The sequence below is a fragment of the Helianthus annuus genome, chromosome 16 (genome assembly GCF_002127325.2).
Source record: "Helianthus annuus cultivar XRQ/B chromosome 16, HanXRQr2.0-SUNRISE, whole genome shotgun sequence".
NCBI classification, from domain to species: Eukaryota; Viridiplantae; Streptophyta; class Magnoliopsida; order Asterales; family Asteraceae; genus Helianthus; species Helianthus annuus.
Window position 1 is genome coordinate 14,484,523 of NC_035448.2, and position 25,276 is coordinate 14,509,798.

At 35.2% G+C, this 25,276-nt stretch overlaps 2 protein-coding genes and 1 long non-coding RNA gene across 3 annotated transcripts; 1 reads left to right on the forward strand and 2 right to left on the reverse strand.

Annotated features, from left to right (window-relative positions):
- The first annotated feature begins 2,313 nt into the window (after positions 1-2,313).
- Positions 2,314-4,017, forward strand: LOC110916024 (transcription factor TCP14). The gene has a single exon (XM_022160780.2). The coding sequence runs from the start codon at positions 2,618-2,620 to the stop codon at positions 3,767-3,769; it is 1,152 nt and encodes a 383-aa protein (XP_022016472.1). The 5' UTR covers positions 2,314-2,617; the 3' UTR covers positions 3,770-4,017.
- Positions 4,018-7,391: 3,374 nt separating this feature from the next.
- Positions 7,392-10,135, reverse strand: LOC118488459. Its single transcript, XM_035986074.1, has 7 exons — positions 9,164-10,135; positions 8,878-9,030; positions 8,710-8,802; positions 8,400-8,475; positions 8,160-8,312; positions 7,777-7,859; positions 7,392-7,656 (listed from the first exon to the last, which is right to left on the reverse strand). Exons 3-7 carry the CDS (start codon positions 8,784-8,786, stop codon positions 7,590-7,592), a joined length of 456 nt encoding a protein of 151 aa, XP_035841967.1. The 5' UTR covers positions 8,787-8,802; positions 8,878-9,030; positions 9,164-10,135; the 3' UTR covers positions 7,392-7,589.
- A 150-nt stretch (positions 10,136-10,285) lies between these two features.
- On the reverse strand, positions 10,286-11,696 carry LOC118488460. Its single transcript, XR_004884896.1, has 4 exons — positions 11,515-11,696; positions 11,230-11,290; positions 11,047-11,095; positions 10,286-10,960 (listed from the first exon to the last, which is right to left on the reverse strand). It is a non-coding gene; the product is annotated as an uncharacterized LOC118488460 (long non-coding RNA).
- Between the last annotated feature and the right edge of the window lie 13,580 nt (positions 11,697-25,276).

Genomic DNA, 25,276 nt, shown 5'->3' on the forward strand with positions numbered 1-25,276 from the left:
TCAACACCCTTGTAACATGATATCCAAAAAATGCATCTGATGAGATATGTTGTCTTGTTGGCCCATACTTCGCTAAGAATAACCCAAAGGAAGTTCGTGAACTATTTTTAGGATCATGTTTTGTAGAACTTTGAAGAATCATAGGGCTGGCAAGTGTAGAATTTCTAACCACATATTTTGTTGATGGTGTGGGTGTAAGTTTCGATGCTGACTTGGCGGTTAAGGGGACTTTTTTCGGTGGTGGAGAGGTAGGTGATGGTGTTGCGGCGGAAGCGGGACATATGGTGCGGTAGAGGAAACGGGTTGTGGGAGTGTAGGAGATTGGGCTTCCCATGCGGTTCGGAACGATCTGAACTCGTTGAAGACGGTTTGCAACTGAGATTCGAGCTTTACAAGGGATTCACTCATCCATTGATAAAACTCGGCTTCGGAGAGAGCGTGAGCAACCATGTCCGGGGGGATCACGACAGCTCTGATACCACTGTTGTGGTTCCAACCGATAATCGATTGGCCAAAGAAACAAGACGGAAACCGGATAGAAATTAGAGAGCAACTTAGATCAATATTTTTCATTCATACTCATAAACATCAAATGGCTTACACTATAAATACTTAAAAAGATAAATAACTACCCACTAATCAACTATCTTGACCCACTATCTATAACTCAAAACATGCTTAATTAATAAATAAACTACATACTAAAATAAAACTTGACAACTACTGGAAGATGGAATGAGTTAGTGGGCACATAACATTCACCTTCATCACTTGATTATTAAATAGGGAGGATCAAATTTTCGAAGTTTTTCGATAGAATTTACACTAGGAAGCAAAAAGATGATAGTTTTGTTTGTTCGCAAGGGTTCTTACTTTTCAAAACCACTACGAAATCTTCAGTGATTACAAGGATGCATTGTATATAATGCAGTTGATAGAAATACTCTTCCATCCATTAATCAGATTTTTCAATTCGTTTTTACTTTTCACGCTATTTACAAAATTGTAATTGCATTTTTTTCATAAATGGTTGGAAGCAACTTCTTACGTTTCTTACACTTTCAACTTCTTATGGGAAATATAGCAGATCAAATACAAAATAAAATTTTCATATAAAGCGTAACAAGGAATTTGAATTGTTGATAAATCTTTTTAATGGTTAAAATTGGTGTGGTGACAAGATTTAACTAATAATAAAATTTAAAACATGGTTGAAATGGTGAATCACCCACATATGTTGACTTTGTTATTTACGCATAGTTCTATCAATTTTTAAATACTCAAATAACTTTGTATACTTCATTATATCTAAAAAAATATATATCATAAAATCTATTATCTTATTCTCTTTGAATTGAGTGTAACATTAGCAATTTAGCATGTACACACACATTTTACAATGGTGTGACAAACCCCATTTACAACAATGCATCTAACATTACAATTATGCCTCCAACTCATTATAAAAGTGCGTCTAAAACCATTTGCTCACTATAAGTTAGAAGACTTTCAGAGTTAACAATAATTGTTGTCGGTGAAATATCATGAGAAATGCAGTCGTGGGTAGATACCTGAAACCCGTTATACAACATAGGCATGAAAACTCCATTAAATCCAACAAGGGAAATTTTAAACATTCTCTTCATCCTTGTAACCTGAATATTTTCAAAACTATATATCAATTGCTTAAAAAACTTATGAATGAGTGCAAAAGATAGGAGCAAATTAATTAATGAAGGATAATCATATGCATTTATCATCCAGAGATCTGCTCTCATATGAATAACCATCCTCATGCTCTGGTCAAGACTAGAAAGAGTACAACATGTCACAGTACCAAGCATGTGTCACATAAATATTAGCATTGTTTAGGTGTAGAAGCAAACCTCAGTCTAAACCATGGCTAAGAGTATTTACATCAGCTCCTTTATATTATTTTCTATAACTTAACTAAAGACCACGAGGAGAGCTTGATCACGCGTTCTAACCATCATAATAAAACTAACAATGTCATTTACCATATCTTCAATCATATGTAAAACTCTTGACCCTTGCAACAAGTAACAAAGTGATTAGCCTATAAATGTCCTGGCAAATTATTACCTAAAACAGAAAGGTAAAAGCAAAAGTTGATTAACTAAAGTCAATCACTTAATACTAATAATCATTAATTCTACCTTAATTGTCTATATTAAGAGTATATATTGATATTGATTCACACTCTCTTTCTAAAGTCCCCCAAATATAATGCAAACCATATAATTTTCCTTTCCTTCTCCCTCTCCCTCTTCCTCTCCCTTTCCTTCAATTTCAATTTCAATTATTAACATTTATTCATTTATATTTTCATTTCATTTCATTTTGCCTTTTAAAGCTCACACATATAATTCCCACTCATTATCTTTGTTGCTTAAAGTTTGCCCTCCTCTCTCTCTCTCTCTAAAATAAAACATCTCAAGAGAGTGAGACTGTTTATATGGTCTTGAAAGAGAAAGAAAAACCAGACCCACATCACACATTCATAGATTCACTCCTCCATATCTATAAGTTTAGTGAGAGAATTAAGGTTATATATACATATATATATATATAACCCCCCTCTCTCTCTCTCTAAAACATGGATGGTGGTGATGATCACTTCCACCATCGTCCCAACTTCCCCTTCCAACTCCTCGAAAAAAAAGACGACGAAGCCTGCTCCTCCTCCGCCGCCGCAGCTTCCGCCTACCCATCCCGCCAACTCACCATCACCACCACCACCGCCGCTGCTGCCGACACCGACATCTCAAAAAAACTCCCACCAAAACGAACCTCCACAAAAGACCGCCACACAAAAGTGGACGGGCGTGGTCGCCGCATCCGCATGCCCGCCCTATGCGCCGCGCGGGTCTTCCAGCTAACCCGCGAGCTCGGCCACAAAACCGATGGCGAAACCATCGAGTGGCTACTTCAACAAGCCGAGCCAGCTGTTATTGCAGCCACTGGCACTGGTACTATTCCAGCTAACTTTACTTCACTTAATATCTCTCTTCGGAGCTCCGGGTCCACTATGCAGGTCCCTTCTCAGCTCCGATCGGGTTATTTCAACCCGAATTTTGCTCTCCCACATAACCGGAGTCTTTTTCCGGGTATTGGGTTGGCGTCTTCTGAAAACAGTTCGTCAAATCTTCTGAATTTCGGGTCATCAACGAATCTGAATCAGATATTGCAAGCGAAACAAGAGAATCGGGATAATTCGGTTGAGTTATCCGAACCCGAAGAGGGTTTAGGAAGAAAACGTCGGGTTCCGGGTGATCCGGAGTTACCCGCACACGCACACGCCCACGCACAACAACAGATGGGGAATTATATGTTGCAGTCGAGTTCGGGTTCTATGTCGGGGAATCATGCGTCCGTACCTGCGAACTTTTGGATGGTAGCGAATTCTAATCAACAAATGAGTGTTGGTGGCGACCCGGTTTGGACTTTTCCAGCGGTTAATAATTCGGGTTTGTATAGAGGCCCAGTTTCGACCGGGTTGCATTTTATGAATTTTCCGACACCGGTCGCTGTTTTGCCGAGTCAGCAATTGTCGGCAGGAATTGGCAGTGGTGGTGGTGGTGGCGGCAGTGGCGGTTTTACAGAAGGGCAGTTGAATATGCTTGCCGGGTTAAATCATTACCGGCCGATATTCGGGCCCGGGTCATCGGATCAACAAGCGAGTGGATCTCAGTCTCATCATGGTGGCGGTGGCGATGACCAGCATGATAGCACTAGCCACCACTCGTAAGGGTTTTCGGGTTTCGGTTAAAGTAGATGTGTAAGCACACAAGGTTTGATTTTGATTTGCTACAAAAATTTTGGAAAAAAAATAATTATGCTGATTTTTTTCATTTTTTTTTTTGAAGTTTTTTTTTTAATTGTGTGATTATTTATGAGGATCTGCAAAGTGTTTGGAGAGAGAATTTTTAACAGTGTGTATTGTTGGTTTTAATGATTACAAAGAAAAAGAAAAGGTCCCATATATGAATTTATTTATTTTTTTATTTAAAAATTATGATTAATGTGAATATCATATTTTTCACTTTAATGATTTAATTCAACGATATCTTGAAAAGCGTGTAGGAAATGAAATGGTAACTTCTTGGATCTACCGCGGATGAAATTCCGTGTCGTTCTCGTGACGTTTGAAAGGGATATTACCTAACGGTGAAAATCTGAAATGACGTCACTTTTTAACTTTATTCAAATACTTAAATAAAAGTACAGCAATTTTTTTAAAATAAATCTGACTCAAAAACCTGATTGCATAGCATAATACATTTTTTTTATTATGTATTTTACCTTAAATTTAAATAGCATATCGTTATGTTATCTTGTGTGTATAAAATAAATGTATCGATTTTTTTAAAGGTGGAGTGTTTATATTCTACATGGTGCAAATATAAGAGTATTTTTGTTACTCAATAGATTAGTTTGACGTTAAAAAAAGTTATTTATGTTAGACTAAATTATAAGTTTACAAGTTATTTATGTTAGACTAAATTATAAGTTTTTTCTTTTATGTTTGTAGCAAATTACAGAGGGTGTTCTTTATCTTCAAAACTGACTGGTTTTGTACTTAATGTTTCAAAAATTTACACGTTTTGTCCTTTAAGCCAAACCCAGTTAGAAATTTCTATTAAATGATGTCACGTGCACCGCACACGAGGGTAAAATAGTCTTTTCCCCTGCCCATTCTATTTCCCCCATTTAAAACCCTCAATCGTTGTCAGGGGAAAAGACTATTCTACCCTCATGTGCGGTGCACGTGACATCAGGGGAAAAAAGACTATTCTACCTTCGTGTGCGGTGCTCGTGACATCTTTTAACTGAAATTTCTAACTAGGTTTGGCATAAAGGACAAAACGTGTAAGATTTTGAAACATTAAGTACAAAATCAGTCTGTTTTGATGACAAATGACACCGTCTGCAATTTGCTACAAACATAAAGAACAAAACTTGTAATTTACTCTTTATTTTAGAAAAAAAAAAATTATTGAAGAGGATTTTTTTTAAATGAAGAAATATATCAATCAATTACCGAGAAATTCAACACCCATATTTTGCTAGGTTGATCGGGAAACACGTGCATATGTACAATAGATCACAAGTCTAAATCTTTTAATTCAAATTCAAAAAAAAAAAATGTTTAAAGAAAACTAAACCGATTCAACATGACTAGTAAAAGAACTGACATGTCTAACTGGTGCCAGTTCAACCTATGCCGATTAAATCGGTTTAAAATCGGGTTCCTAGTCCGTTATGATTTTAACAATATTGATTAAAAGTCTGAATAAATCTAACATAACAATCATTTTAATTTCTGGTAAACATGTGTAGTTTTATATTTAAGTTTGAACAATGAATATACGGTAATATAGAAAAATGAGTATTGGACAAGAAAGTTATAATAAAAATAAATAAATAAATAAGTTCTGTGACAATCGTCAATGTATGGGAATTAAATTAAATAAATAAAATAAATTTGTTATATTATTAAAAGATATATGAATGAGAGTGGGACCCAAACCTTATCAGTCCAGGTATTGGGGTCAGTTGGTGGGATCCAAACCCTCTAAAATCAAAGTTAGCTTTTATCAGAGCAGGGGAACAAGCTTTGATCATTCTTCCTTCTTTATATAATTCTATCCATCGCTGGCACTGCCACTTAACCACTATAATATACATATACTATTCCAACATATATAAATAATATCATATCATATAAGAGCGTTTCTAGAGGAGAAACATTTGTCATGATACAAAATAAAAACTATCATTCCTATCTTACACTTTAAAATGTTCTATATATATTTTTTTTAAAATTTTTTGATATATTTAACAAGTCCTTTGGAAAGATTCAGTGATACGAAATGTTTGTTGGACGTTTCAAGATTACTATAAGGGTCGGAATTGCAACACAACGCTTGGAATACTTGGGATCTTTAAGGGACATATAATATGGTGCATGTTTCATATATGACGAAATGTCATGCAAATTAGTTTGCGTTAGTACCGTTGAATGATTCATGATTGATGAGACATTGACCTACTGAGAGGAGCCCGTTGCCGTTATTGACAAAGAACTCAAAATGACTTTGAAACAATGATATCAACCAAGTCAAAGTTTAATGTAAGCACCATAAGAAATGTGATACCATGTGTGTGTTTGAGCAAGAGATGTTGAAATACTATTTATGTGCATGTTTTAGTAGTAATCTTTAGGTGATACTTTGAACATTTTTACTTTACTAAGCTTTTAAATTTATAATTATTATTTTGAACTAAAATACACAAAGTAGGCAATCGGATATAGTTTAGATAAGAACCAAGTATCGATCAAAGGACACGACTTCCCCTACTCATCCCTTACTTGTTGTCTGGTCGGTTATATATATATATATAAGTAGGTTAGTACATGACGTCCTCTTGGATAAGGTTTCTTATTTACTATTAATATCTTATAACTAGTCAACTGGTGTGGAAAAATGTGAAAGGACTTGTCTCCTGTAAGCTAGTGTTCCTAGCTAACTCGGCTCCAACTTTGGTTACTCAAGTCGTACAACTCTTTGGAAAGTTTTAGGGTATTGCGAATAAATTCCTACCACCGTCGAGTTGCTCTTTACATAAAATTTTGAGTTATTTTGAATGTTTCTTTTTAACGATTCATTCTTTTGTTTTCAAATTTGATTTGGCACAAATCTAGGTGTTTTCTGTTTATCAACATCTGATTTCTCCTTCATCTCAACATAAACAGGCTTTGAAATTTGTGGACATTTGCGACCAATGTGTCCAACTTGTTTGCATTTAAAACATGTTTTCTTTGAAGCTTCCTTAGCCTGTTGCTGTTGCTTCTCACTACTAGAAAATATGGCTGTTGACACCGCATATTCGGTAGCAAAACGGTAGCAATTACCCTGTTGCCACCATTTTGTAACCGAAAATACAGTGGCAAAAACACCCAAGTCAATTGCCCTATTGCCACCAAATAGGCACCACTTTTATACTTTGATACCAAATTTTTGCCACCACAAAAACGCTCAAATTATTTGTGACCACTCTCTACTCGATGGCCTTGTTTGCTACCAAGTTGTGACGGTTTTTTTTGCCACCGTTTTGGTACCATTTAGCCATCGGTGTTGCCTCCATTCAGCCACCGTTTTCATTAAAAATTTGCTACCGTTTAATGACATATTTGCCACCATTTCATTAAAAAATTTGCTACCATAGCGGTTTCTCTATTTCCAGATTTTCCATTTTCCATGCTTTTTTCATCATAATACATTTCTATAATATTACAAATTTATATAAAATAATCAACTAAAATTACAAAATCCCAAAAATATATAAAATTATCAAACATTCTAATATAAATGCCAACTAAAACATCAAATTACCGAAATTATCCTAATATGATAAACATCAAAACATTCAAAACCAAGTGTTTATAGCTTATCTTCGAACCATATCGGTTAACATAACTTCAATTTGTGACATCCTATTGAGCACGACATCTTTGTCCACCTTATTTTCTTCTTTTTCAGCCAACAAGCCCGCAATAGATCTATTTAACCTTTCTTTTTCTTCATCATTTTCCTTAACGATTTCCTTGATAACCAAGTTCGACTTTTCAATCTACAAAACAAACAATGAACAAAATCAAGAAGTCAGAATCAAAGAAAACATACAAATTCACAACCGGACGAAAGAAGTCAAGTATTGGTGAGAAATAAGGCACTTATGGCCATCGTTGACCTATTTAATGGCGTGCTTCCTTTCCTACAATGTGATTGCTTCCGCATCGAATGAGCTAACAATTCATGCCCAATTATTTTATCCTACAAATGAGGAATTTAGAAGTTAACAATAATGTACAAAGTAATAGATGCAAGCATTTAAATTTTTAGTTACTATCCTACTAATTATAACTCCTACTGATCCATATCTAAATATATGACTAGGGGTGAGATTTTTAACCCAAACCCGAACTCGATTACAAGGAACCCAAATCCAAATAACCCGAACCCAAATAATGTCAATAAGCGAACACAAATAACCCGAACCCAAATAATGTCAAGACCCCCAGCTCGAAAGCGCCAAAAATAAACAAGATCCTTAATTTAATCTTAAAAACAGACCTCATAAGCACATAGAAGACCCAATTCATCAATGCAATAAACAATCTTAGAATGATCATCAGACAGCCTCTTTCGAAGAATCCCGTGTTTTTCATCACTTTCTTTGTAATCTCTTTGCAATGGTATTTGCATCTCCAGTAGTTCCACTTCAAACTGTGAGGCAAAAACATGGGAAAACAATGATACCATATTCAGCTTTCACTCTTTTTGTAAAAAAAAAAAGATCTTTCAACTATTGACCTGTATCTTTGAGGATTTCATTTTTAGTTTCAGACCCTCATGGTCCACCTTGCTCTTCTCATAATCCAACCCATGCCTAAATTCAACAATAACACAAACAATATCAAATAAAAATAAAAACTTATCAATCAGAAACATAATCAAACCCAACCCCACATTAACTTAACCATCTATACTTGCAAACTTAACAAAAAAAAAACAACACAAATCACAAAATAATAATTTTAATCATTAACTAAAGAATCTTGAACACTTAAAAGGGCAACTCACCAGAAAATACATAAAAACATACATAAAAAGGGCAACTCACCAGAAAATAAAAATCTGAATGCCAGACTTAAGAAGGGAGGCAAATACAGGAGTCATTGATTCTTCCGTATATGCCATGTCATACGCTCAAACTCTGTTATGACCTAAAACATTAGTTAATCAAACTTAGAATAATCGACTTGTTCATGAACTTGGGTTCGTGTGATACCTACTACATTGGGCCTATCCGTTGACATTCACAAGGCGAGAATAGAGATTGGGGCAAATTCCTATACCCAGACTATATCACTCAACAACGCAAGATCTGGCTTCAATTCCATGGCTAACAGCGCTGCCAGACTATCATTATCACATAAAATACCTGCATTAAGAAAGAGATACCCTATAATTAAGCATAACTATAACTGGGATTTGCATATTTATGAACGGTTATTCAACAATATGAACTGTGTGTTTTTGTAAATAAAGTTAATGAAAAGTTTTATAATACAAACCTCATATTTAGGCCATGAAAGTGATAAGATCTTGTCGCCACCATGCCCATAGAAACGCACCAGGTGTCTGTCTGAACAGGAGGAGCAGGCATGCCCCATTTTGGCATTGCTCTTATATTCAAATTTGTGCCCCTACTTTTATAAGCGTTTTAACTTTAAAATGAAAATAAATATATTCAATTTTGAAAGGTCCAAACTAAAATTATATGTGCACATTCACATTATGAAATGGTAAGTTGGTATCAGGGCCGGTTAAGCCCATGTGCAGGCTGGGCCTGTGCACAGGGCCCAAACCAGCATGGGGCCCAAAAAAAAGCAAAAATTCCTTTATATAATAGGCCCAATTACAGAATTACTAGATTAGTTTCAAATGTATACTAAAGCCCATAGTTCCAAACGGTTGTAGTGATTAAATTTTGAAATAGGCCCAATAACCAATTACAAACAATAAGGCCTGATATGAGGATAATGAGGGGACGAGGAACTGGGAAACAAAAAGACGAAAGAACTGGCTGGGAAACAAAACGACGCAACGCTGAATCGCTGACGCGTTTCGCTTTTTGATTTCATGCGTTTCGTGCTGAGACGTTTTTGATTCGTTCGATTCACATTTTTTTATATCAGAGGTATGTTAATAACTTAATATCTGTCGCTGATGCTGATTCGTTTTTGATTTCATATGTTAACAGTTAATATATATTGCTTGATTCCATGAATGTTAGTTTGCACTTTGCTGTATGTTTCTGTTAGTTTGAAATTGAAATATTAAATGAATCATGATTCATGAATGCTATATTGCTATTTGTTAATAACTAGTAGAGGTATTCCGTGCTTCGCGACGGAAATTCGATTGGTATCGTTTCACTCCTTTAAGATACCGACACTTGTTATGGTAATCGAAAGAAAAAACCCAAAGCTAGAGTATTTTTGGATCAAAGGAATAAAAAAGATAAACAAATAAATAAAAAAACACTTTCTTATACCTAATATAAAAACTTTTCTATAAAATTTATCTAGACTTAGATAAAGAAAATACAGTAACTTTAAGATTTGAGATTTAGAATTAGATAAATGTAAAGAATATAAATTTAATAAATCAAAATAATATAACTAAGTCAAGGGTTGTGAGAAGATAACAATGAGTTTGGTAAACCTGTAGCACAAAAAAAATAAAAAAAATAAAGTAACACAATCTAAAAGAGATGGCAAGAAGTGTAATTCATCAATTGTTAAAGTTACTATAAATGCATATAAAGTGTTGTTGACAATTCCGGTAACCGTGGCATCGGCAGAAAGAAGTTTCTCAAAGTTGAAGTTGTTGAAGACCTATTTATGTTCTACAATGTCACAAGAAAGGCTAAACGGGTTGGCGACAATATCTATTGAAAGTGAAATATTAGATACTATGGATTACAAGGAGTTGATCGAGAGCTTTGCTTCAAAAAACGCTAGGAGAACCACACTGTTTGCTTAGCAAGTAAGTTCGATACTTTGATCATTTTTGCTACACTATTTTTGTTAATTTGTTTTATCTATTTCATAACAATTATCGTAGTATTATGAATTTTTAGTATTTATATATATATGATTGAATGATTAATGAGTTTATGTTATATGAAGATTTGCGAATAGGGCCCAAATTTTTTATCTCGAACAGGGCCAAAATTTTTTTTGTGATTTTCGGAGACGGCCCTGGTTGGTATAACCGATGTAAACAATAACAAATCACATTAGTATTATTATCCTTGACCCAATCCATCAATGTTTTGTGAGCACGGTCAATAGCCATCCGATAGTCTAAAAAAAGATCAAATATATACACACGTTTAGAAACTGGAACTAATAAAAATATTGTGCAAACATGATAAGAAATAACACGCCACCTGAATCGACTATTTAGACCTTACATAAATGCCAACGTTTGAGAGAAACCTGCACATTTAAATTATCATAAAGTGATAATTCACTAATTTACCAATTGTCCTAGACTCCTAACAGTTTATATATAAATTCTAATCATGACTAATGAAATATGGTTTTATAATGGTAGCAATTCCTTTTATTACCTGAGCCAGAGACATAATTTAACCACATATGAATAACACCTCTCCACTCATTACCTAATATCTGCACACAAGCATTCCATTAAGCAGTTGAAAGACCATTGTTGCTAAAATCATTCTTTTCGACATAATTCTCAAAATTAATAAATTGTGTGTTAAAACTTTGGCACTTTCTGCTCAATCTCGAACCCATTTTTGTGAACGTGTGATTAAGGTATTGCAAATTAATGAAGCAATTTAGAAAAAAAAATGTAACTTGAACTGGAAATTGAGATGGGATTTGCTTACCGTAATTGAAAAGAACCGAGTTTGTAAATGCCAAAACTGTTGAAGATACGATGGTCGATGACGAATGACTGAAGAAGCATCAGTTGATGCTGGTAACAGTAGATCAATTTGGAAAAGATCGTATACAGGAGAAGAAGGCGATTAGGGCTTATGTGTTGAGGGGGAACTGTGTCATTATTTAGGGGAGTGGTACATAACCTACGCTGGAAAGGCTAAAAAGTTCTTTGTTTTTTTCAAAAGTTTGGCCTGCGCTCAATTAGGCCGCCCACGATAAAAACTTAAAATTTGTTGTTGGTACCACTAAGAACGGTGGCAATTTAGTATTTTTATCACGTAGTTTTATATTTCTCACGAATTTGAGACCGAAAATAAACGGTCACAAAATTTGTGACCATCTAGCTACGATATCGTAGTAAATATATAAAAAAATATGTTGACTTTAGATTTATGTGGGAAATGGGTAGCTAATTTGCTACCGTATTATTTTGGTAGCAATTTTTTTTTGTCAATTGCTTAGTTTTCTAGTAGTGTCTTTTGAGTATAGAATTCTTCATTAGTCTGTCAACTAAATTGGAATTCTTTCTCTTTTTCTGAACTTGTTCCATGAACAAAGTTTATCTTTTTCTGAAAACTTGGCTTTTGAAATTTTTTATTTTGACTTTTCTTCTTTTTATAACCCAAACCAGCTCTTTCATTTTTCTTTTGATGATGCGAATTTCGTGGTTTGTTACAAACAGATTTTCCTTTCTTCAAATTTCTTGTTTTACTTGCAAGATTCTCAACTTCAGACATTTCAATTTCCACCAGTTTAAACACTTTCTCGATCTTTTCCACAATCACATTTTTAATCGGAAATTCAATATCTGAAAATAATTTGTCAGATCCAACCATATGATACACCAACATTATTGGATCATCATTTGTTTTTGAATCAGATTTTGAATTGTTCAGATAATTCTTGTGAAAACTCTCTTCATCTTTAACTTGTGATTTGGAATTTTCATTTTTAGTGGAATCATTTTGGTTTTCACCTTTAAAAACCTTTTCAACAACATCATTTACCAACTCTGATTCACCAACATCAGATTTGGTATAAGTCACATCAATATTATCAGGCAGTTGATCAACTTCATTTGAAACAGATTTTAGTTTGATATTCAGCGCCTTTTCTACGCCCTCATAATCTCGTTGACAATAATTTTCCATCATTGGAGGTGGAACCTGATAATATCCAGCCTTTTTCTCATTTTCAGCAACTTTGTTTTCAGATTTATTCTCTTCTGCTGGGATTTTAAAAATACGTTCAAGAATATATGATGAGGCTATGTAACTCATTAATTTTTTATTCTTCTTATCTGTTTTAGCCAATTCATGCTTGAGTAAAGCAATTTGATCAAGATAGAAATTTACTGTCTCTTGTTTGCTTTTCAAATTACCTTCAAGATATCTTATAGTATTCGTATCTTTTTTGAATGCTTCAACAAATGGTTTAATTTTCTTACTCATTTCATCTTACGTTTCTTTCATTTTAAAACAATCAAATTTTAACAGATCATTGTGTTTTTGCAATTCTTGAAAATTTTTGTCTTTTTGAACACAATCTTTGCGTTTTTCTAAACATTTTTGCTTTATCATTTCATTTTATTTTTCAAGTTCATTGCATTTTTGTATCAAACACTCTTCCTTTTGATTCAAAACCTTTTCTTTTTCAAGAATTTCTTTGCATTTTTGTCTTAGAAACAGTTCTTTTTTTCTCAAACTCTGAGTGAGTTTGATTTAAAAACTCTTCATATTCAACTGTTTCATTGCATTTTTATTCAAGAAATTCTTTCTTTTAAGAAACCCTACATAAGTTTTATTTAGAAAATCTTCCTTTTTATCAAGAATTGTGCGTCTTTGTTTGAAAAATTCTTCATTTTCAGCATAGACTTCACATGGTATAATATCAAACTTACTCTCAGTTTCACCTTTCTTTCCATCTTCTTCAATAATCTGAACTGTTATCGCCTGGTCTTCTTTTATTACCTTTTCCTTCACTCTCTACTCCCTGCTAATTCCAACGCTGTTGTAGTACATTTCTGCAAAATTATTATAAATTTCATCAGCTACAGAAACATTAGAGTTTTAGAAACTTTATCAAAACAACATTCTTCTTCAACTTCTTCAACCGTCTGTTTAGATTCTTTAGTAATTTCAGCAAGCATTGCTCGTCCACCAGTTTGAAAAAACATGTTATTCCACTTAAAACCCTCATCTTCTTGTATGACAACTAATGCTTTGTTTTTCAATTTTGAAGGTCCAGCTTCAATTTGTGGCCTTTGCTGCTTGTGATATATTGCTTGTTTATAGTAATCACTGAAAGGATTGATGTTATCTTGATTTTCTTGATTTGTGCACTCTCGTTTAAAGTGTCATTTCCGTTTGCTTCTAAAACAAGTTACTTTTGACTTGTCAAAACCCAATTTAGTATCTGATACAAACAAGCACTGTCTCCCTGTAATTCCAGCAAATTTCTGTGCTTGTCTCAAAATACTCGCCATATTCCACATAATATCCATCAGTTCTAATTCCTCAGGATCTACCTGATCATAGTCCTCTTTTGTAATATTGCACTTTCCAATTTTTCCGGCAATAAGACTGTCATATGACTCAATAACTAATGCTAGAAATGTCATCTGTTGTTTTACTGTGGATTCATTCAAACCTTGAGTGTTTTGCAGATTTACAGACACATTGTATTGTAGCACATGAGACTGATTATTTCTTTTATTCGAATGTGAGTTTGAACCTTGCGACGATTTTGAATTTGGAGTTGAGGAATTAGATTCATAGCTCGAGAATGTTGCAAACCACTGCTGCTTGAGTTGTTGTTTGTTGAAAAACCAGAAAATCATGTCGAACTTTCTGCACTATATGCGGTCTGTACTTTTGGACTCTGAATATCTGATGAACTACCACTTTTGTAATACAGACTCACATCTTGCTGTTCATTCTGTATCTTTGATGTTTTTCTCAACTCTAACCCGTGTGCTTCCAGTTTCTGAATTAATCTGTTAAAACCAATGGTCTCATATTCTAGACTATTTTTCATGATCAATATAAAAGTAGACCAATCATTCTCATTCGGAAGTGCGTCCACGAGTTTATCCACCAACTCCTCTCTATTATTATTAATCCTTAACATCTTCAATTGTTTAATTAGATAACAAAATCTTTCTATTAGTTATTTTACTGTTTTGCCTTTTAAACTTGTAAATTTTTCAAATTCCTTTTTCATTAATACTCCCTTACTTTTCATCGTCTGCTCATTACCTTCATATTTATGTTTTAATGCATTCCGAATTAAATAAGCAGTTCCGTTGTGTTGTAATAAGGATAGAATACTGTCTTTCATTGGTTGCTGTAAAAAAACTTATCATTTTCTTTTCATTCTTGAATTTTTGAGTTTTCCTCTTCATCATATTCCATCAATGATTTCTTTTGACCATCATTCCCTACTGGTTCATCATATTCAATTAAAATCGCATACCAACATCCCATATGATAGCCTTGAATCCAGTTGGCAAACCATTCTTCCCATTTTTTTATTCATCTATATTCATCAACTTAGGTGGTTTTGATTGCGTTCCATGTTCGTTTTCATACTTTAAAGTCTGAGCCACCCAATTAGGCATTGTTGCAAAAGCATTGTAAAACTCGGAATCCATGTTCAACAATTTTGAATTACCCAAAAAGTACCTGCAAAAATCAATAAATGTTCAAACCAACTTTGAAACGAAAGAAATAAACTGCTTTCGTGCGAGAGGGAATGCCACTCGTGCGAATGAGACTAATTTGAATTAGCTGGTAATGACTAAGCTCTTTCGCGCGGAAGGGATAAATCCTTTCCGTGCGAGATGGACAAATTTATCAAGAAACAGATTTTAACTCTTCCGTCCGAATGGGTATGTCGATTCGTACGAAAGCGATTAGGACGATTCGGATGAGTAGTCCAGTTGTTCGAAACCCAGGTTGTGTTTTCCATGGTTTTTTCAAGATTTTTCAATGAATTAGTTTGAATTTTGATCTGATTTTTTCAACGATTGATTAGTTCATGTTTTCGCACGTTATACTAAAAAATCAGAAAAATTTGCCCATAAATTCAGCTTCAATTTTGAGTTTTAAGTAGAAAGAATAGGAGTCGAAGAGATGTGATGAGAAAGATGATGAAATCTGATCAAATTCTCCTCGATTTTGCTGGTATCTTGTGCTATCAGTCGTTGAAACCGGTCTCCAAGCTCTGATACCACTTGTGAGTAACATTTCGGGTTCCCGAATGCTCCGACCGGTCAACAAGTCTTCATATCTCGTGCGGAATCCGAGTATGAAGGTGACACACAAGAACAATCTAATTAAACTGGTTTCTATTGATTATATGAAGGTACAAAACCGTGAAACCAAATGGACAAAGTTTCCCCTCTCAAGTCCACCAAAAGTTCTAAATGACAAGACCCGACACTCTTATTTATAGGCAAGCCCACTCGTCTAAACAAGTAAAGAAGACTAGGACTTTATGTGCGAATAGGCCTGGGACGACTGGGATGTCCCTTTCGCACGAATTGGCCATTTGTGCGACTGGGAACTTACATTATAATCCCATCTTTTCTAACACGAAATCCTATACAATTAATTGTGACTCGATACATTGACAATTATAGACATGATTGACGGAAGCAATAGACATAATGCATTCACAATGTTAAAACTCAGGGATTTGAGCGTAAAAAGATAAGGGGCTAAATAATTGCTAGAACTAAATGCTACCGAAGATGAGGTTCACTGCCTCACTTTTTATTATTTTTATAATTTTTTTTTTGGGGGGGGGGGGGGCATGTTGAAAATGATTTATCAAGTTTAAATTAGTTACTTATGCGAGTCTTCGTGATCAAACAAAAATAAAAGTTTTTGTGCATATTTTTATGGGAAGAATCACTGATTTGAAAAGAGATAGGATTAAATTTACGACAAAGTAGTAATATATATTGCACATAACGATGGCACCAGTGGTATCTTGTGATACCCGTTTTCTCTCCATGGAATCCCACAACCGCCATAAGCATTAGCCTTGTATAGGGTGAAGGAGTGTTGATAGATCTATCAGTTTGACAACCCAGCCGTCGATCAGTTGCTCTGGTCATATGGTGGTGAATTACTTTGGAAATTATTGTCTTGGAATTAGAAACAAAACATGAACAAATAGTCTTTCATTGTTATTAAGTCACTAAGGCCTCGTCCATTCCTATGTGAGCGTACACAAATATCATCATCAAACATCATCAACTATAGTACCTGAAACACATGTGAAAATACGTCAGCATAAAAATGCCAGCGAGTACATAGGTTTTATATGAGTGTAAGATTCGTGGCTCGTTTTACATGTTGCAATACATAATTAAAATCCTTGTTTTGAAAAGTATAGTATTGCGACATAATTAACCAACTCAAATCAAGTTGGTTATAATTTATAAAATCTCGTAGCCATGATTCTTAAGTCCAAAACATTTGTTTTATGAAATCAAATTGTAAAACATATTGTAGAAAACTCATTAGTAAAACTCGTATGGTTTATAATATTCAGAAAACATCCTTGTGTGACATTGTTTCAAAATCGTTTACCCAAGTGATCTAGATAACGCAACGATATATAATGTGTTAAAAGCACTTATATATAGGAAGTACCAGTGGCGTATCCACCATGCTTTTAACACATTACACCCGCCCCGTTACCTAATCACTTCCCTAACCCAACGGTTCAGACAGTTACAAATGGTTCACATATATCAAATGGTTACAAATGGTTCACATCAATCAAATGATTACAAATGGTTCACATACATCCAACGATTACAAATGGTTCTCATACATCCCATGATTTCAGATGGTTCCCATACATCGAATGGTTATAAATGGTTCACATACATCGAGTGGTTACAAATGGTTCTCATAAATCAAAGGTTACAAATGGTTCAAACAGTTCAAAATGTAAAACAATGGGCTAGCATGCTGAGAGAACATACATAGCAAAACATAATGAAATCATGTACTAATAGCGTGCTAATGAACATAGCAAGTATATGATATGAAAACATGGAAAACACGGAAGTAACAAGTAGGCACATGTGTTCCACCCCAAAACAGTTTGAAAACAGTAAAAGAGGGGACTATGTACTCCCTTGAGGGTGCTTAGAAGTCTTGAACAACAACCAAGCAAAGCTAGAGGGATCACAGAATCAAACGGCACCTAATATAGGTAACTATGTAAATAAACCGGACCTAAATCGGAAGATCGAATAGAATGAGGTTTCGTATGAGTATAGGAACTCATGTAATATGGTTTAACAAAGCCTACATTCTAAAAGGAAACCTATCCTAAGTGCTTACGACCCATTACGACCAGTTTAGGTAGCTTACGCTACTTTAACGCGTCATTCGCGTAAAACGCGTTCGGACCGCCTAACTAGTCCTATGACAAGTAATATATGCCTTAACATATCTAATAATGTTACCTAATCAATTTAGATGTCAAAATTTAGGTTACATATGCTTAAAATGAATTTATGCGTAAAAAGGGCATTTTGGTCATTTACCTAAGGCATATAAACTACCTATCATATAACTACTTAAACGAAGTGACCATAAGGTATAACCTCGGAAGGTTATTCCCTATGCAAATATGGTCACATAATATGCTTGGTTGATGTGCACAAAATGCAACATATAAATTACATCAATTGTGGCTTAAAACTAACCCTTTTTTAGTACTAATGTTGGAAAAAGTGTGCTTTTGTCTTCCTTTTGTATTTTCAGGATTAAATGAGCTCAAAATAACAAAAGAAGCAAAAAGACAGCAAAATCTAACATAAATACAAGAAAGGAAACAAAAGTGATATGCCCGAACCCCCGACAGCATCTTCCCAAGCAAAACAAAGAAGACAGAAGACTGAACACGCCCCGTGCTCAGCAAGCACGGGGCCGTGCCCAAGAAGCAGCAGAAAAGACAAACCCATAGAAGCTTCTACTGCCCGCCATGGGGTCGTGCCCAGCGGACACGGGGGCGTGGTCAAACCCCTACAGGCGCATTTATTGTAATTGCGAATTACAATTAATGAAGAGAGAGAGTCAGATGGACACGGGGCCGTGCCCGAGCTTCTGTTCAGCCTATAAATAGGAGTGTTTGGAGCTCTTGCAACTCATCCCTTGGCACACGACCTCTCTCACACTTCACCCACCACCATCACAACACCATCATCCACCACCATCATCCATTGTCCATCATAGAGTGTGTGAGTCGTCTCGGGATCCAAGATTGATCGTAAGAGTTCTTGACAATCAAAGGCCATGTTTGCCTAAGTCTCTTACATCACTTGGTGAGGACAAGTGTTTAGTGTAATACTTTTTATTTTTAATCTTTTGCACTTTTTAATTGGTTTTGTATTAATGACTTTAATTACTAGTTTCTTATGTTGAAGATGATTCTTCATTATCATTTGTCCGTGGTGTCTTGGCATTATTAAACTGTCTATATAAAATAAAAGATTTTCACCATTCATATCTCCACGGTCCATATGGAGGTATGTTGGCTACCTGGTCGGGGGTTAAGGGAACGGTTTGGTAAGAGTCTTGCCATTGTTCAGTTTATAGATCCTGCAAAGGACCTGGGTCAAATTTAGTAGGACCTCCTTCAATGCCCAAAAGGTATTGGATGGCAGGGGTCCAGACTCTTTGATCCCCTCATAAGTTAAACTGCTATTAAAACTTTAACCCGGCTACTTATGACTGTATCCCTGCTGACTCAGACTACTTAGCTGAGGGTAACGTCGCCTTCAAAAGAGGGGCCTACCACATTATGCATTAATAACTTAATTAATTATCTTTCAATAATCCGACCCTTTAGGATTGTATCCTTGCTGACTCAAACTACTGGGTTGAGGGTAACGTCGCCTTCAAAAGAGGGGCCTACTACAATAACTAAGATAATCTCTTATACAAGTGCAAAAGTGCAAAAATAATCAAAGGTTACACTACACACGATTCGGATCTAAGTGATTCATCTTGTCTATCTGTTTTTACTTTTATTTTATTTTTCAGCATTTTAGTTAGTTTTATTTTCTTAGTTTAAAACCTTTTTCTAACATTTTGATTAGATTAGACGTTGAGGATAAACCGGTACTAAAAGCTCTTGTGTCCTTGGACGACCTCGGTATCTTACCAACACTATACTACGTCCACGATGGGTGCACTTGTCCATATGTGTGTTTAGTGTTAGTAAATATCGTGTTTTATAAATTTAAAACTTAGCTAAAAAGTGTAAAAATGGCTTAAAATATATACCTAAAGTATAACACATTTGACGCACATCATTGGTCGGATCCTAATGATCGACCATCGTGATTACGCTCACGTTATGAAGTTCAAACGAACTTCGTGTTGACCATAAACTGGTCAATGCAGAAAGTCGAACAAAGTTTGACTTTCGTGCTAAAAACGCATAAAAGAACGAAAGAGGACTTACAACGGGTCCAAGAACGGAAGTTTTGATCCGATTACTCTCAGGTATGAAGTGAATACTCCAACTTAGAGAGCCAAATCAGATCAAAAGTGTGGGTTGCAACAATGAATGGGTGGGGTATTTATAGATTTCATAGAACCGTTAAGATCGTTCATCGAAAACTGAGCTTTGATCTGGACCTTACATGTGTGCCCATGGTTTTCTAAAACCATGGGAGCCCCTAATATGAGTCCATAGTATCATAAAAACCATTAAATACCAGCCCTTTGCAAAACCATGTGTTAAAACCATCAACACTTCAAAATTGGACTAGGTTCATTGAATCTGGTCAGAAATTTAAAAAATGGTCTCTGCACTTGTAAAACTTGATTATTTTTTTTGCACTTTTAAGCCCTGTTAACCCGATTTCAAGGCTCTAAAATAAAGTTAAAATATAGGGAACTTAAAATATGCTCAAAAACATCTCGGATGTCGGTTCGTTTGGTGGTACGGTTGCGTTGTTCGGTTAATTACGACGGAAATCGTAATGAACGCAAAAACGATCCAAATTACGCGACGAATGGAATTTTATCATGCCAATCACTAAAATAAAATATTTTAATGATTACATAAATTTTTGGATATCCGAATATATTCAGGACGTAAGATATGCGCGAAAATGCAAACTTATGCACTTTTGACGCTTTTAGTCTCTATTGATCAAATAAGTTCATTTTAGCATACCGAACCCCTCAAAGCCTATTTCTAAGCTATGTGAAGGATATTTGGGGTATGTTTAACTTATGATCAAGTTTCGGAATGTCCGTTACAGTACAAATCGGCATACTTTCGCAGTTTGTCGAAATTAGTCCCTTTAAGCGAATAAACTTGATTTCGCCACACCAAACCCTCCAAAACTTATTTCTAAGCTATGTAAAGGTTATTTAAGGTATGTTAAGCCTATGTCACTATTCCGGAGTGTTTGTTGCATTAAACTGGTTATATTTACGCATCAGTGCGCGTATAACCTTCCAGAAAGCGATTTAAAGCTTGAAATCGAACAAAAATTGATATGTGCAAACGATATACATATTTTGACAAATCCCAAGTATGAAACACAATATTTCATTAATTTGGTATTTGTTTTATGGTCGCAGAGGCACAGGTGTCACAGTCTCCCCTACTTTAGAAAATTTCGTCCCGAAATTTATTTGTAGGAGTCTGTCTGTGACGCTGTGTTAAACAATTTTCTTGCATGGAATCTAGGTTTTTATCTATTTGCGTAGAATAACCCATCAAAGATATGCAAGGCACAATCCTGTTATTTCTCTCAACGGACATTCTTCAGAAACGAAAAATGAACGGAGTTATTTTCAACAGGCATTCTTCAGAAAATGGAAAATGAAGGAATAAACAAAGGATATTCATTTCCCTCGATGGATATTCTTCAGAAACGAAAATGAACAGAATGAGTCATTTTCCTCAATGGGTATTCTTCAGAAACAGAAATGAACGATTAAACAAAAGGATACTCATTTCCCTCGACGGGTATTCTTCAGAAACGAAAATGCACGGAATGAGTCATTTTCCTCAATGGGTATTCTTCAGAAACGGAAATGAAGGATTAAACAAAAGGATATTCATTTCCCTCGATGGGTATTCTTTAGAAACAAAAATGCACGGAATGAGTCATTTTCCTCAATGGGTATTCTTCAGAAATGGAAATGAAGGATTAAACAAAAGGATATTCATTTCCCTCGATGGGTATTTTTCAGAAATGAAAATGCACGGAATGAGTCATTTTCCTCAATTGGTATTCTTCAGAAACGGAAATGAAGGATTAAACAAAAGGATATTCATTTCCCTCGATGGGTATTCTTCAAAAACGAAAATGCACGGAATGAGTCATTTTCCTCAATGGGTATTCTTCAGAAACGAAAATGAAGGATTAAACAAAAGGATATTCATTTCCCTCGATGGGTATTCTTCAGAAATGAAAATGCACGGAATGAGTCATTTTCCTCAATGGGTATTCTTCAGAAACGGAAATGAAGGATTAAACAAAAGGATATTAATTTCCCTCGATGGGTATTCTTCAGAAACGAAAATGCACGGAATGAGTCATTTTCCTCAATAGGTATTCTTCAGAAACGGAAATGAAGGATTAAACAAAAGGATATTCATTTCCCTCGATGGGTATTCTTCAGAAACGAAAATGCACGGAATGAGTCATTTTCCTCAATGGGTATTCTTCAGAAACGGAAATGAATAGGGTTAACTCTAGACACATGACAAAACTTGCTATGGTTTCTGTGCCCTAAATTCCATAATTATGTACGCGTCCATAATTACGTAATTCCTTGCATAGTCCGCACAGTGCATTTCATAATGTGTAGGGGAAGAAAATCAAACCTGTGATGAGTGTGACTAGACTACCATAGGGACAAATGATCTCTTTAATTAGACCACCAAGGAGTCTTTTCAGCTATATCATCACATGATATTCCTAACCAGATTTTTGGATCAGTCTGTTTAACTAGACCACTCAAGGGGTCTAATTATGGAATAGTACTTTATAATCCAAGGGTCTTAACTATTACATAGAAGCCCATTAAGGATTTAAGGTAGTACCTTTGGATATCCTATTATGAATCCCTCATACGAAGATATGGAAGATTCTACCAGGATTTGGATAACAAAAATTTGGATCACACAAAAACATAAAGGGGAACACATAAGCACATAATCACATAATTGTTTAACTTGACCTTTAATTTGTTATCTTTGGACACGGATATTTAAAGGACACCAGGAATCCAATCCGTGGTTTTCATTTGGCACTTTAATCATTTTCAAGAATCTATCTATGAAGATAGGAAAATCTTAATAGGAATTCGGCTTTGTCCTTATTGAATTGTAATGTACGTATTGAATCATACAAAGAATCCAATTAAGGGCTCCGATAAACGTTACCCATCCACAAGGATCTAATTATGAGGATAGAAAGATTGATGTGTGTAAAATGCAACATATAAATCACATCAACTAAGGCATAAAACTAACCCTTTTTAAGTACTAATGTTGGAAAAAGAGTGTTTTTGTCTTCCTTTTGTATTTTCAGGATGAAATGAGCTCAAAATCACAAAAGAAGCAAAAAGACAACTAATTCTAGCACAAATACAAGAAAAGGAACAAAAGTAGACTGCCCGGACCCTCAACGGCACCTCCCAAGGCAAAGAAGAGAAAACAGAGACTGAACACGCCCCGTGTCCAGCGAACACGGGGGCGTGCCCAGGAAGCAGCAGAAAAGACAAACCAGTAGAAGCTTCCATTGCCCACCACGGGGCCGTGTCCAGCGGGCACGGGGGCGTGGTGAAAGTACAGCAGGCGCATTAATTGTAATTGTGAATTACAATTAATGAAGAGAGAGAATGTCAGACGGGCACGGGGCCGTGCCCAGCCTTCTGTTCAGCCTATAAATAGGGGTGCTTGGCTTCATTCCATTTCATCCCTTGGCACACCACCTCTCTCACACCTCATCCACCACCCACCACCACCATAATACCATCATCCACCACCATCATCCATTGTCCATCGTAGAGTGTGTGAGTCGTCTCGGGATCCAAGATTGATCGTAAGAGTTCTTGACAATCAAGGTGTCACGACCCCCGACCCCATCTAGCCGGAATCGGTGCCGTGAGCAGTCCAGTGGTACCGGTGATTATTTTAAAAACATTGCAGCGGAAATTTCATCAGGACCGTGAGTTAGGAAAAATATCAGAGTTTAGAAACACCGGATTTTATTTAAAAAGATGGAATAAATTCCATGTTTTACAAAGGTAGCTTTTAAATAAAAACAATATTTCTTAATTTGAAAATAAGCCACTTCTTGAAGTCCTTCAGTGTCGGATCCAATCCTTACTCCAATCTATTGTAATTACCTGAAACGCGTTTTAAAAAGGTTTTGTCAGCGGGAAATACTGAGTGAATTATTCATTTTACTGAAAACGACACATTTGTTATAATTCACAGTGTTAAGATCTTTTACAATGTTTCTGATATCAACCAATCTACCCACAGTACTTTACCACTCGACCCATTGGCCCATACGTCCAATGGTGTCTGTGATTATGGTCATATCACCCAATGGCTGCCCCAATGGTGAAGATTATCAAGTAATGTGCACAATACCCCACATACCGGCTGTAACTTGGTGATTCACATAAACTTAATCACTGTAAGTTATAATTCGGAAAATAATTTGGAGTATTGTAAAATAGTTAACAAAAAGAGAATAACTCACAAATCAGCATGCAGGATTGAATTAACAAACTTCTTGATTCTACTTTTCCCGATAATTAAGCATGTACTTTATTATTCTGGATCTTCTGATGATTTAATAGTTTGTTTGATTGTAAGGGTGTAGTTGAGAGTGTTTTTGGTAGTTTAACAGAATAGAATACGTATTGGTGTAAAACCCAAATCAAACCTTAACGGTAGTCATGAGATTCGAACCTTAACGAATTTCATAAAAACCGGGTTAATGATCAATACAGCTTTTACGATAATTCACGAGATCAAATTCTCACAATGAATGACAAGTGCAATACTTCAACTCATTTATCGTATTAACGACAAACGACAAAGTATAGTACTTCAACTCATTATCGAATTATCGACAACGACAAAGTACAATGCTTCAACTCATTATCGAATTATCGACAACGACAAAGCATAACCCAATGTGGGCGGCACTTAAACATTCTTTGGATACATTGATCGCTCGGAAACTGAATCGTAATAGCGATCGAGTGATTATTGGTTAGAACACCAACATATAGAGAGAAGAAGAAGAGAAATGAGCAAAGAAAAATGAATCCTAAGCTTCTTATTTATAGCAAGCAAGCAGGCAGCTCAATTACTTTTCTGTTCGATGTGGGATTCAAGTGACGTGCTTGCTAGCTAGCTTGACGTGCTAGCTAGCTAGCTTAGTTATTTTATTTCAGCTGCTTAACTCGTTTTCTTGTATAACTTTTAAAATATAACGTTTTATAAAACGACGAATATGTCTTTAGAACGAGCATATTTTTATCTACGTTTTAACCTAAGTTTCATTAAAAACGGAGTAAGGAAAAAAAATAATATATTTTATTATTAATATTAAACGTTCTTATACGACCTCATATATATCTATTTTTAATAGACCTTACTTAGCTTAATTAATCTTGTTAGCTT